This window comes from Pongo pygmaeus, chromosome 17 (assembly GCF_028885625.2).
Source record: "Pongo pygmaeus isolate AG05252 chromosome 17, NHGRI_mPonPyg2-v2.0_pri, whole genome shotgun sequence".
Classification (NCBI taxonomy): domain Eukaryota; kingdom Metazoa; phylum Chordata; class Mammalia; order Primates; family Hominidae; genus Pongo; species Pongo pygmaeus.
Genome location: NC_072390.2, coordinates 35,838,879 through 35,852,987, shown reverse-complemented (window position 1 = coordinate 35,852,987; position 14,109 = coordinate 35,838,879). Strand labels below are relative to the sequence as shown.

The following is a 14,109-nucleotide window of genomic DNA, read 5'->3' as shown; positions in this document are numbered from 1 at the left end:
AATGTGTACATTATATAATATGTATACATATATGTATATAATGTGTACATTATATAATATGTATACATATATGTATATGTGTACATTATATAATATGTATACATATATGTATATGTGTACATTATATAATATGTATACATATATGTATATAATGTGTACATTATGTAATATGTATACATATATGTATATAATGTGTACATTATGTAATATGTATATAATGTGTACATTATGTAATATGTATATAATGTGTACATTATGTAATGTGTACATTATGTAATGTGTACATTATGTAATATGTACATTATATAATGTGTACATATGTATACATAATATGTATATAATGTGTGTGTGTATATATATACACACATACATATATACTGTTGCTTAAAAATCCTTAATGCCTGTATAATAAGTGTAAACTTTGCTAGCCTGGCACTCACAGCCTCCATGTGTATATTTCCAGTCTTCTTTTGCCTCCTATCCAGCATTCTCTGAAAAATGCCCACAGTTTCCTCCTCTGTGTCCCCTGCTCACACTGTCTGCTGCCAGGAGTGCCTCCTCCTGCCCCCATCCCCCCTGCCCAGGCCTTCCTGTCTTTCCAGGGCCATCCCCTGTTCTCTCTTTTCCACAGAGCTTCCTCTGGACCTCTCAAATAAATGTGACTCCTCCCTCACTTCAACTCCCGCAGCATTTTGATTTTTTGAAATTGTCTTATTCTCCTCTGGATAATAGTGACTTAGATATGTACTTTGCTTTCTCCTCTAAACCATCAGTTTTCTTTTTCTTTCTTTATTTTATTTTATTTTAATCTGTTACCCATGCTGGAGTACAGTAGTGCTACCTTGGCTCTTCGCAACCTCCGCCTCCCGGGTTCAAGTGATTCTCCTGCCTCAGCCTTCCGAGTAGCTGGGATTACAGTTGCCTGCCACCACACCTGGCTAATTTTTGTATTTTTAGTACGGATGGTGTTTCACCATGTTGCCCAGGCTGGTCTCGAACTCCTGACCTCAAATGATCTGCCTGCCTTGGCCTTCCAAAGTGCTGGGATTACAGGCGTGAGCCACTGTGCTCGGCCTAAACCATCAGTTTTCTGTGTGTTCTTTGCAAGATTCAACACAAGTCCACTAGTGTGCTCAATCATATTTTTTGAATTAAATTAATTTGCTTTTTTCCAATTACTCCTCCTGGGATATAGGCTTCAATATAACTAAAGGACGCTAATCATCAGGAGCTTCTCCCTTACATGTATAAGGTTGTTGTATGTTAAATTAAATGCTTTTTTTTTCCTTTATCCCATGTTGATCTCAATTTCAGGGATGATTTCTTTAAATCTTAAATTGAAGAAGAGTATAACTATTCACCTCTCAATTAGTTTGAACAAATACCTGATATCATATCTTTAATCCAGAAGTACATCACTAGATACGTCTAAGATAAGAAGCTCCTTCCCTCTTTTTGTTTTTGAGATGGAGTCTTCCTCTGTCGCCTAGGCTGGAGTGCAGTGGCATAATCTCGGCTCACTGCAATCTCCACTTCCTGGGTTCAAGCAATTCTCTGGCCTCAGCCTGCGGAGTAGCTGGGATTACAGGTGCCTGCTACCAGACCCAGCTAATTTTTGTATTTTTAGTAGAGATGGGGTTTCACCACATTGGCCAGGTTGGTCTCGAACTCCCGACCTCAAGTGATCCACTCATCTCAGCCTCCCAGGGTGCTGAGTTTATAGGAGTGAGCCACCGCGCCTGGCCAAGAACCCTTTTCAGAAACATAACCACAGGCTGGGTACAGTGGCTCATGCCTGTAATCCTAACACTTTGGGAGGTCAAGATAGGAGGACTGCTTGAGGCCAAGAGTTTGAGACCAGCCTGGGTAATACAGTGAGACACCGTCTCTACAGAATATTTAAAAAATTAGCCAGGCATGGTGGTATGTGCGTGTAGCTCTGCTACTTGGGAGGGTGAGGTGGGAGGATTGTTTGAGCCCAGGAGTTTGAGGCTGCAGTGAGCCATGATTGCACCACTGCACTCCAGCATGGGCGTCAGACCCTGACTCAAAAAAACATAAAAATAAATAACTGTAATACCATTATTAAACCTTAAAAATTAATCATTTCCTTAAAATGATTTTTTTTTTTTTGAGACAGGGTCTTGCTCTGTCTCTCAAGCTGGAGTGTAGTGGCATAATCTCAGCTCACTGCAGCCTCGACCTCCTGGGTTCAAGCAGTCTTCCCACTTCAGCCTCCCGAGTAGCTGGGATTATAGACACATGCCACCATGCCTGGCTAACTTTTATACTTCTTGTAGAGATGGGGTTTCACCATGTTGCCCAGGCTGGTCTTGAACTCCTGGGCTCAAGTGATCCACCCACCTCGGCCTCCCTAAGTGCTGGGATTACAGGTGTGAGCCACTGTGCCTGGCTAAAATGACTTTTAAGGAAAATTATTTTAAATCTGTTTCTCTATGTCATGATAGGAGAAAATAAAGGGCAGAGGCTATTGGTCCTTCTTCCTATCACTGGGGTGTGATCCCTTTTGGAAAGGACTGAATTAGGACAGTTCTCTCTACACTCCAACAATATATTGAAATTTAATGTATAACAGGAGAACTATCTGGGGGATTAAAAAATTAATTAGTCTTGGCTGGGCATGGTGGCTCACACCTGTAATTCCAGGACTTTGAGAGGCCGAGATGAGTGGATCAACTGAGGTTGGGAGTTCGAGACCAGCCTGGCCAACATGGTGAAACTCGGTCTCTATTAAAAAAACAAAAATTAACCAGGCATGGTGGCGGGAACCTGTAATCCCAGCTACTCTGGAGGCTGAGGCAGGAGAACTGCTTGAACCTGGGAGGTGGAGGTTGCAGTGAGCTGAGTTCGCACCATTGCACTCCAGCCTAGATGACAGAGCGAGACTCCGCCTCAAAAAAAAAAAAATAATTAAAAAATAATTATTCTTTCCATTCATTCTCTTGGCAATCCCATTCTTTGTCAGAGCAACCCAGCAGCTACTTGAGTAGCCCACAGGCTCCCCTTGTAGTCTGGAGGCAAAGGAACTCTGGCAGCTCTGTTATCTCATCCCTACCTCAACTGCCCAATGAATGGCTGGAGCTGGCATGGAGAAGATACCAAGAAAGCAAAAGCTCAAAGTAATCCCTAGTGATAGAACACACTGAGTTAGTTCTCATAAGGCAGTGACTGCTGAAGACAACAAGATTCAAGGACCTGAGCTTCCTGCTTGCAAGGAACAAACCAATGCTTGAAGATAAGAGCGACAAGTCAGAGACCTTACCTACTTCATGACAGAATAAAATGCACTGGGTTGAAAAACAAATGTTAGTTTTATGTAAGGCATTTTTGGTGTTTTTAACTTAAACATGTTTATTTAAAAATATCCAGTGTGTTCAGTATTTTTAAATGAGGGATCCATTGCTTAATGGTTAATTTTTATTATTTTTATGCAACTCACATTTCTTTTCTTTGATAGTATATTTAGCATACAGTTTGCAGGTCACAGAAAATATTTTTCAATATTAGAGATTGGAGTAAAAACTATAAATCCCTGGATATATCCAATGTTGAGATGGGTAGTCTTAACACATTCACTACTACTATGGAGTTAAAGTAACAGTGCCATCATCCCATTTCATACAGAAGACTGTGAAAAGTGATTTAAAACAAAAACCCAGTTGCTGGAGGAGCAAGAGAGTAATTAACAATGATGCAGAGATCATCAGACTAAAACATGACAAAAAGCCCATCCAAGAGGACAATAAAATTTCCAGGTCTCAGGGTGAAATTAATCATATGAAGGCACAAAGGAAATCCAGGATATTGATGATGGCCTCAGATAACATCAACATTTTCTTTTTGAAAAATTATATAGGACAGATAATTTTGTATCTGCATGATACCTAAGAACCACCTAATCAAATTTATATAGGATACTATTCACAAGCCTTTAGTCTTATAATAATTGTAAATATATGGAACTTTTGGAAGGTACAGAATTATGTGGGTTTTTTTTTTTTTTGTTTTGTTTTTGAGACAGAGTCTTGTTCTGTCCCTCAGGCTGGAGTGCAGTGGCACAATCTCCGCTCCCTGCAACCTCTGCCTCCCGGGTTTCAGTGATTCTCCTGCCTCAGCCTCCTGAGTAGCTAGGATTACAGGCGTGTGCCAGCACACCCAGCTAATTTTTTGTATTTTTAGTAGAGACGGGGTTTCACTGTGTTAGCCAGGATGGTCTCGATCTCCTGACCTTGTGATCCGCCTGCCTCGGCCTCCCAAAGTGCTGGAATTACAGGTGTGAGCCACCGCACCCGGCCAGATTTTTGAACTCTTACATAAAGCATTATGTTAGATTTTGAATTCTTATGAATATGGTCTTAAGCCGTGACATATTTTGTTACAAGGTCCTACCCTCTGGGGAACTGAGAACATGACAGTGTATCAGAGAGCAGGCAAGAGACTCACCCCAGTATCCAGCTGTATCCAGTGAACCTCATTGCTAGAGCTAATGCGGGACTGTTGGGTCTGCAGAGTGTATGGGAAGGAGCTGACCTGGAGGACCAGGAGGTTGAAAGCTTCCAGAACTTCTCTGCAATTAATGACTCTATCAGCTAGCCCATGACTGGGTTCGCCATGTGACAAAGAGCCTGAAATGACACTGTAGAAAAATTGAAAGTCAAATTAATACTTCATTTAACCAAGTAGATATAGAATCAGACACTAACATGGAGATACTGTTTTAGTTTTTATTTTTCTATCTCTTTTCAATTGGGAGCAGAGAAGAAACAACTAAAATTTGACACGGAAGGGAAAAAAAATTTACATTCCTTCTTTTCAGACAGATTTCAGGAATATGTATTTTTTTTCCTTTTCACTTTATTCCCAATATACCTCAAAGTGCAAACTCAGTCATTTAGGCCAGTGATATCTAAATCTGCAGTTGGGCTGGGCATGGTGGCTCACGTCTGTAATCCCAGCACTTTGGGAGGCCAAGGCAGATGGACCACCTGAGGTCAGGAGTTCAAGACCAGCCTGGCCAACATGGTGAAACCCCGTCTGTATTAAAAAAAAAAAATACAAAAAAAATTAGCTGGGTGTGGTGGTGTGTGCCTGTAATCCTAGCTACTTGGGAGGCTAAGGCAGGAGAATTGCTTGAACCAGGAGGAGGAGGTGGCGGTGGGTAGAAATCACGCCACTGTGCTCCAGCCTGGGCAACACAGTGAGACTGTTTAAAAAAAAAAACAACCCAAAAACAACAACAACAAAAATTAAATTCAGAGAAGTCCCAACACGTATCCTCAGAAATATCACCCAAAACTTTCAAAGATGAGGTGTACGGGGTCAATGAGCTATTCCTGCTCATAGAAGACTACCAAGACCTGAACAGATGTGGGCAAAATTTCTTTTCCCGCTCTCTCGCTCTCCCTTCCTTCCTTTCTTCGAAATCTAACAAGTTCTACAAGATTTTATTTATACCTATGTATGGCTCTAGGTTTCAGATTGTGGAGTATTATCAAACACTTTCTGGCTTCTGAAAAAGAGCTTTGCAATTCTGACATTTCCCTACCACAAACCAAAAACTTCCAGATTCTTAACCTCAGCATCTCCTGGAGAAAAGGACATCTATAAATGCCTGATGATGTCTGAAATTTCTCTCCTCACTACATGGTGAGGACAAACCATGATATGTAATACATGGTGACTATTTGCCACCCCTGACCCCTGCCGATTTGCTTTTTAATCCATAGGAGCAAAGATGCCCCCTACCAGATAATTACTAGAATTTGATCTGGGAGCAAATATGGCTCCCCATTTGACTCTTTTTTTTTTTTTTTTTTTTGAGACAGAGTCTCTCTCTGTGTCACCCAGGCTGGAGTGCAGTGGCATAATCTCCGCTCACTGCAACCTCTGCCTCCTGGGTTCAAGTGATTCTCCTGCTTCAGCCTCCTGAGTAGCTGGGATTACAGGCATGTGCCACCACGCCCAGCTAATTTTTTTGTATTTTTGGTAGAGACGGGGTTTCACCATGTTGGCCAGGCTGGTATTGAACTCTTGACCCCCCAAGTAATCCACCCACCTTGGCTTCTCAAAGTGCTGGGATTACAGGCGTGAGCCACTGCACCCTGCCAACCTCTCTTTCATTAATAAGTTCATCCAGGCCAGGCACGGTGGCTCACGCCTGTAATCCCAGCACTTTGGGAGGCCAAGGTGGGTGAATCACGAGGTCAGGAGTTCAAGGCCAGCCTGGCCAAGATGGTGAAACCCCATCTCTACTAAAAATACAAAAATTAGCCAGACGTGTGGCTGGCGTCTATAATCCCAGCTACTCGGGAGGCTGAGGCACAGATTGCTTGAACCCGGGAGGTGGGGGTTGCAGTGAGCCGAGATCACATCACTGCACTCCAGCCTGGGTGACAGAGCGGGACTCTATCTCAAAAATAATAATAAGTTCATCCAGTAAATATGATACTCTCTTGTTTAAACTGGGAAACTGGAGAAGGTTTCAGGTCATGAAAGTGGAATCTCTACTGCTTTTAAAGGCAACAGGGAAGAGAGAAGGGCAAGGAAGAGGAGAAATAGTGGGAGAGGAAGGAAAAGAAGCAAGGCCAAATGGAAAAGTGGGGTGGAGGCAGAGAGGGAAGCACATCTCCCTTCCAGGAGCTCATTCATCTTAACCTCCTTATTGCTGTCCTTTCTCTGATGAAGCTCAGTTCCACAAAGCTCTTAAAACAAAATTTTTTCAGGAATCTCTAAATTCATCCAGAGTGTAGTGATATGGTTTGGCTCTGTTTTTCCACCCAAATCTCATCTTGTAGCTCCCATAATTCCCATGTGTTGTGGGAGGAAGCTAGTGGGAGATGATTGAATTATGGGGATGGTCTTTCCCATGCTGGTCTTGTGACAGTGAAAGTCTCATGAGATCTGATAGTATTATAAGGGGGAGTTTCCCTGAATAAGCTGGCTGGAGAAATTTGCATAAGTAACAAGGAGCCGAATGTTAATCCCCAAGACAATGGGGGAAAATGTCTCCAGGGCATGTCACAGGTCTTCATGGCAGCCCCTCCCATCCACAGACCTAGAGGCCTAGGAGGAAAAAGTGGTTTTGTGGGCCAGGAGGGAAAAGTGGTTTTGTGGGGCGGGCCCTGTGCTGTGTGCAGCCTAGGGACTTGGAGCCCTGTGTCCCAGCTGCTCCAGCCATGACTAAAAGGGGCCAATGTACAGCTTGGGCTGTTGCCTCAGAGGGCGGAAGCCCCAAGCCTTGGCAGCTTCCATGTGGTGTTGAGCCTGTGGGTGCACAGAAGTCAAGAACTGAGGTTTGGGAGCCTCTGCCTAGATTTCAGAAGATGTATGGAAATGCCTGGATGCCCAGGCAAAAGTTTGCTGCAGGGGTGGGGCCCTCATGGAGAACCTCTGCTAGGGCAGTGTGGAAGGGAAATGTGGGGTCAGACCCACCACACAGAGTTCCTACTGGGGCCTGTAGCCTCTTTGTTTTAGCCAATTTCTCCCATTTATAATGGCTGTATTTATCCAATGCCTGTACCCCCATTGTATCTAGGAAGTAACTAACCTGCTTTTGATTTTACAGGCTCATAGGCAGAAGGGACTTGCCTTGTCTCAGATGAGACTTTGGACTTGGATTTTTGGGTTAATGCTGAAAAGAGTTGAGACTTTGGGAGACTGTTGGGAAGGCATAATTGGTTTTGAAATGTGAAGATATGAGATTTGGGAGGGGCAAGGGGCGGAAAGATATTGTTTGGCTCTGTATCCCCACCCAAATCTCATCTTGTAGCTCCCATAATTCCCACGTGTTATGGGAGGGACCCAGTGGGAGATGACTGAATTATGGGGGCGGGTCTTTCCCATGCTGTTCTTGTGACAGTAAGTCTCAAGAGATCTGATGATATTATCAGAGGTTTCTGCTTTTACATCTTCCTCATTCTCTCTTTGCCTGCCGCCATCCATGTAAGATGTGACTTGCTCCTCCTTGCCTTATGCCATGATTGTGAGGCTTCCCCAGCTATGAGGAGCTGTGAGTCCAGTGAAACCTCTTTCTTTTGTAAATTTTCCCAATCTCAGGTATGTCCTTATCAGCAGCATGAAAATGGACTAATGTATGTAGTTAACATAAAACCAACATGAAATCGATGAGAGAAGTTGAGGAAGCAAGAAAAGGGTAGGAAAAAGTTACCAGTAAGAAGATGGCAAACATTAGGGTCCCTGGGCTTTGGAATCACCTTTAACACATTTCTTTTCTTTCTTTTTTTTTTTTTTTTTTGAGACAAAGTCTCACTCTGTCACCCAGACAGGAGTGCAGTGGTGTGATCTTGGCTCACTGCAACCTCCAGCACCTGGGTTCAAACAATTCTCCTGCCTCAGCCTCCCAAGTAGCTGGGATTACAGGCATGCACTACCAGGCCCAGCTAATTTTTGTATTTTTAGTAGAGATGGGGTTTCACCATGTTGGCCAGGCTGGTCTCTAACTCCTGACCTCAAGCCATCCACCCACCTCAGCCTCCCAAAGTGTTGGGATTACAGGTGTGAGCCACCGCGCCCGGCCATCTTTAACACATTTTCATTAGGTAACAATTATTCCTGTAGAAGGGAGACTCCATTTGCTCACACTGAACCAATCACCTCGTTAGTTCCACATGGGAGTTGTCATGAACTAGCACAAACAGTGTGTACGGGTTCTGTTTCACTCTCCTCATAAAAACTTCAAACTTGGTTTGAATCTCATTGTCTAGACGAACAACATATTTTTCTGCTCTCTGATGGGCTGTCCCATTTTCCTCCAGACCCAAGTCTACAAGGACACCTGCCAAGAAGAAAAAAGTTCATCTTTTAACACACTTTTACACATACACACACACAGGAGATAGACTTGAGTTCACTGTCAGCTGACACTGGGTACCAACTGTATGAAGAGATTTACAGAGCAGATATTTTTTCTTTTTTATGTTCCCCATCACAGTATGAGGAGGAAATATCAGATATTCTTTTCTTTGTAACACTGCCACTCACCTCCCATCCCTGACACAAATACAGGGAACATTCTGGTATATGAGATAAAAGCAGCTGAGTGTATGAGACCTTTGCTTCATTAAATTCTATTTGTATATAACGTGCTGCTGCTAATGGCTTCAACAGGCCACCTGGAAAAAAATTAAGCTTTGGGCTACAGCTCTTGACCAAATTAATATAAGCCTTCTTTACCCTAAATTTGGCAACAAACCATATACAAGAAAAAAAAACCACTATAATGTTCAAAGACACCACGTTAGACTGTGAGCTTTTTATGGTAGTGTTTTACTCATTTTTATACAGTGACCATCTTGCACAGTATTTAGAGCACTGGCAGACCTCAATGAATGTCGGATTTATGTACCAACTTAATAAACTGAACTGAATTAGTCATGATTGCTATATTCTCAAAATGTTAGAAACTATGAAAGTTTAATACTGTATCATTATCTCTGTCTATAATAAAATTACTTCTACACACATCTAAAGTAGTTCTAGGCACATAAAACTGTTGTTGAGATAACTGATTAAAAGAAGAAATCTTCCTTTAAATGAAGAGACTTTTATGAATTATATTGACTTAATTTTATCTGTCTTTTCTTTTAATATAAATGCAGCTCAATGAACAATTACATGCAATTAGCATCTAGAATCTGTAATACTAACAGGCCTAAATGGTATAACAGAAAAAAAAGTTTTACCATTTAAAAAATTCTTTATACCAGAAAAGGTGGAGAGAAAGGTAATTTTGCTTTCAAACACTGTTCATGAGGAGCCTTTACTCACCGATTGTTTTCAATTCCCACCCAAATGTAGTCAAATTTTGTTGTGAATATTTCCAAAAGCAATCAATCAAACATTTAATTTGTCAGGTACTGGGATTTTTTTGAAAGTGGATTGTGGCCGGGTGTGGTGGCTCATGCCTGTAATCCCAGCACTTTGGGAAGCTAAGACAGGCGGATCACTTGAGGCCAGGAGTTCCAGACCAGCCTGGGCAACATAGTGAGACCTTATCTCTATAAAAAATACAAACATTAGCCGGGTGTGGTGGCGCACGCCTGTAGTCCCAGCTACTCAGAAGGCTAAGGAGGAGAACTGCTTCAACACAAGAGGCCGAGGATGCAGTGTGCCGAGATCACACCACTGCACTCCAGCCTGGGCAATACAGTGAGACTGTTTCAAAAAAAAGAAAAGAAACAAAAGAGAGGAAAAAACTCATTCAACCTTTGATAGCTATTTATTGATCATCTACTATGTGCCATGCCACTTACTGTGCTAGGTCGGGGGATACAGAGGGGAACAGGACTAAGATCTAAATCTCATGGAGTTTATGGTGGAGAAGACAGAAAATTCTGATGAGTGTCATGATGGAGACAAGGTACCATAGGGTAGGTAGAAGAAGCTGGTAGAGGCATTACAGAAAGGACCTACTTAATCTCTAAAGTGTCTGTTTCCTTATCTGTAAAATAGGGAGTGTAGTACCAGTTGCAAATTAGTCTGTATTTCCTGTTTATCCTTAGGAAATAAGCAGCGTGAGTTAAGGCATACTAAAAAGATCATAAATAATTCATAAAGAGGATAAAATATACTGTATTGATAAATAAGAGTTTGCTGCCTTTCAAAACAAATGAAATAAAGACTGAACGTGGCTTTTTGGCTAAGGTCCAGTGTAAAGATGACTGTATATCTTTGACAGGTCAATTCCATACATTCCCTTACTGCAAAAACAAAGTTCCAGGAATCTAAGAGGTTGTTTTCTTGGATATAACCTGGTATATTAGTCCATAACTATGCAGGGTGCTGGCTCTGTCCTCAGCAGGCACATCAGAGCTACTTGATTGTTTTATTTGTAGCTGGGCATTTTTAGGAGATCATCCCTACTTTTAAATTGTGTTATAGACTTGCTTTTATTTTTAAGTTTTTTTTTTCCTCATAATGAAAGTGATAGATACTTATTTTGGAAAAACTGGAAAGTATAGAGATACATTTAAAAATAAAAAGTATCCATAATTCTTTAATTCACTGCTTCCATTTTTGTGCTTTCTTTCCTGTTTTTTTTTCTAGCATATTGTACAGCCTGACTCACATTCTGTAATTGTATATCCTGAGATATATATATATATATATATATATATATATATATATATATATATATTTGGCTTATAACTACAAAGAAAGAAACAAAACAAGTAAGAACAAAACTATCATTGTTTACTAATAATATGTCTGTCTAGAAAACACAAAATAATCTATGGATGAGTCAATAAGAATTTAGTTGATAGATTCAAAATCAATTTACAAAGATCAGTTGCATTTCTGTACACAAGCAGTAGTTAGGAAGTGCACTTTAAAAAAAATTTACAGTAAGTTCAAAAAATATTATGTATCTAGGAATAAATCTTACAAAAGGTATGTAAGACCTTTATGGAGAAAATGATGAAACTATTAATTACGTTAAAAATGACCTAAATAGAGCTACATCATAAAATAAAGTTAAAATTAAATTTTCCTCAAACTTATCTAGAGATTCAATGTAATTCCAATAAAATTACCTTTTTTTAAAAAATTTAAAGAGACAAGAGTCTTGTTCTGTCACCCACGCTGAGTGTAGTCGTGTGATCACATCTCATTGTGGCCTTGAGCTACTGGGCTCAAGCTATCCTCCTGCCTCAGCGTCCTGAGTAGCTGGGCCTGCAGGCATGTGCTAGCATGCCTGGCTTTTTTTTTTTTTTATAGAGAAGGGGGTCTCACTATGTTGCCCATGCTAGTCTCAAACCCCTGGCCTCAAGCAATCCTCCAACTTTGGCCTCTCAAAGCACTGGGATTATAGGCACAATCCTGGCCCAACAGGTTTGATTTTTTTTTATTTTACTTGAAAAAATGTTTTTAAAATGTATATGGCCGAGCAAAGAACCAAAAAGAGTCAAGATAGTTCTGAAGTAGAAAACATGGGAGAGGTTTGTCTCACTGGAAATTAAGAATTTCTTTGTTAATTAAGAATTTCTTTGTTAATAAGACAGTGGTTTGGGCACAGAGGTATGAGTTAGTAATTGTGTAATTATCAGAAAAAAAGTCAAAGAAGTGAATATATTGTAGATAATGAGAACTAGGTTTCTTCCTGTCAGAGAAAGAAGTTACAAATAACTCATATTTTTAAACATAGATAGGTAGATATAGAAATAGAGAGGTATATGTGTGCATTCATGTGTTAATATACATACATGTAATTTCCTAGCTCTGTCTGCTGAGTGGACTTAGGCACAATGACATCCTAGTAGCAATGGGCACACTTAACGCCCACATTTTGATTTCTAAATACCATTCTTCAATACAAGGAATCAGGTTTCTTGGAAAAAAGGTTAATCCCAGTGTTGAGGTAGAACAATAAAAAGTAACCCTCGAATGTCTTATGGTTTCAGAAAGTAAGAAAACAGTATGAAAATGGATGATAATATGTTAAAAAAAAAACAACACAAGAGCCTGCCCTGAAGGAGCCTCCAATGGCCAATGCTGGAAAATTTGAGCAAAATAATAATGATCATCACTATAGTGTTGGAGATAACCCATAGAATAAAATAAAAATGACCTGTATTTATAAATACATACATAAATGAGGAAGAACAGCTTTTCCTTACAGAATTTAATTAACAAACTCCTACTAGTAAATGTAGGGAAAAAATGACAGAAAATCATCAACTTGGAAATACTACAATAAATTGCAGGCAAGATCCACTAATGGATGCAAAAATTCATGGTTGAAAGTTTGATGAAAACAGGATATTATCATTGCTCAAAATATTTCCACAAGATTTTAAATCACTTCCAAAGAAGAAACTAGTAACTTTACAATGCAGAAACTTGGCAGACATGCCTTAATCAAGTGATCAAGGTTAACATCACCAATAATAAAACATCAACCTCATGTACTCCCTGACATGATGCAATGAGGACATAGTATCACTTTTGTGGTTTTCTTGCCAAAAACTCAAAACCTCAATTTAATTGTGAGAAAACGCAAACATTCCCTACACAAAACAATTGATTAGTATTAACTTAAGGTCATGAAAAGCCAGGAAAGACTGAAGAAATGTCATAGATTGGAGGAGATGAAGAGGACATAACTGAATGCAATGTGTGAACGTGGACTGGAACCTGGAACAGGAAAAACAACACGAAGAGAAAGATTGGTGAGATCTTTCGTTAACAGTATCACTCTGGCATTGAGTTCCTGCTCTGATAATTTTATTATAGTTAGGTAAGTTGTTAACTTTAAGAGAAATTGAGTGAAGGGTTTAGCGAACTCTATGATTTTTTAACAGCTTTAGTGATTGATATAAGCATGTATTCCATATAATTTACCCATTTATAATGTATAATTCAATGGCTTTTAGTATATATTCATGGAGTTGGACAACAGTCACCACAATTTTAAAACATTTTCATCACCTCCTAAGGAAACTCCATATATTTAACCCCTCAATTCTTCCCTCAACACCCCTATCCCTAGGCAATCACAGTCTACTTTGTGTCTCTATAGACTGGCTTATTCTAGACATTTCATGCAAGTGGAATGGTACAAGATGCAATCTTGTGTGATTGGCTTCTTTCACTTGGAATAATGTTTTCCAGTTTCATCCACATTGTAGTATGCATCAATACTTTATTTCTCTTTATTTTTAATATTCCATTGTATGGATAGACCACATTTTACTTATCCATTCATCACTTGGTGGATATTTGGGTTTTTCTGCTTTTTGGCTATTATGAATAATGTTGCCATGAACATTTGTGTACAGGTTTTTGCATGCACGTATATTTTCACTTCTCTCTCATTTCGTATCTTTTTTTTTTTGAGACGGAGTCTCGCTCTGTCACCCAGGCTGGAGTGCAGTGGCATGATCTCGGCTCACTGCGAGCTCCACCTCCCGGGTTCACACCATTGTCCTGCCTCAGCCTCCTGAGTAGCTGGGACTACAGGTGCATGCCACCACGCCCGGCTAATTTTTTTGCATTTTTAGTAGAGACAGGGTTTCACTGTGTTAGCCAGGATGCTCTCAATCTCCTGACCTTGTGATCCGCCCGCCTCGG

The 14,109-nt window shown here is 40.4% G+C and overlaps 1 protein-coding gene across 6 annotated transcripts in view; it reads right to left on the bottom strand.

Moving 5' to 3' along the window:
- GREB1L (GREB1 like retinoic acid receptor coactivator) overlaps positions 1-14,109 on the bottom strand; it is a 287,870-nt gene that overhangs the window by 43,334 nt on the left and 230,427 nt on the right. For all 6 annotated transcript variants that reach the window (XM_063653474.1, XM_063653473.1, XM_054460340.2 and 3 more), the window contains 2 exons: positions 8,635-8,815; positions 4,465-4,657 (listed from right to left, as the gene is read on the bottom strand). In XM_063653474.1, coding sequence (XP_063509544.1) covers positions 4,465-4,657; positions 8,635-8,815 — 374 coding nt within the window. The remainder of the gene's footprint in view (positions 1-4,464; positions 4,658-8,634; positions 8,816-14,109) is intronic.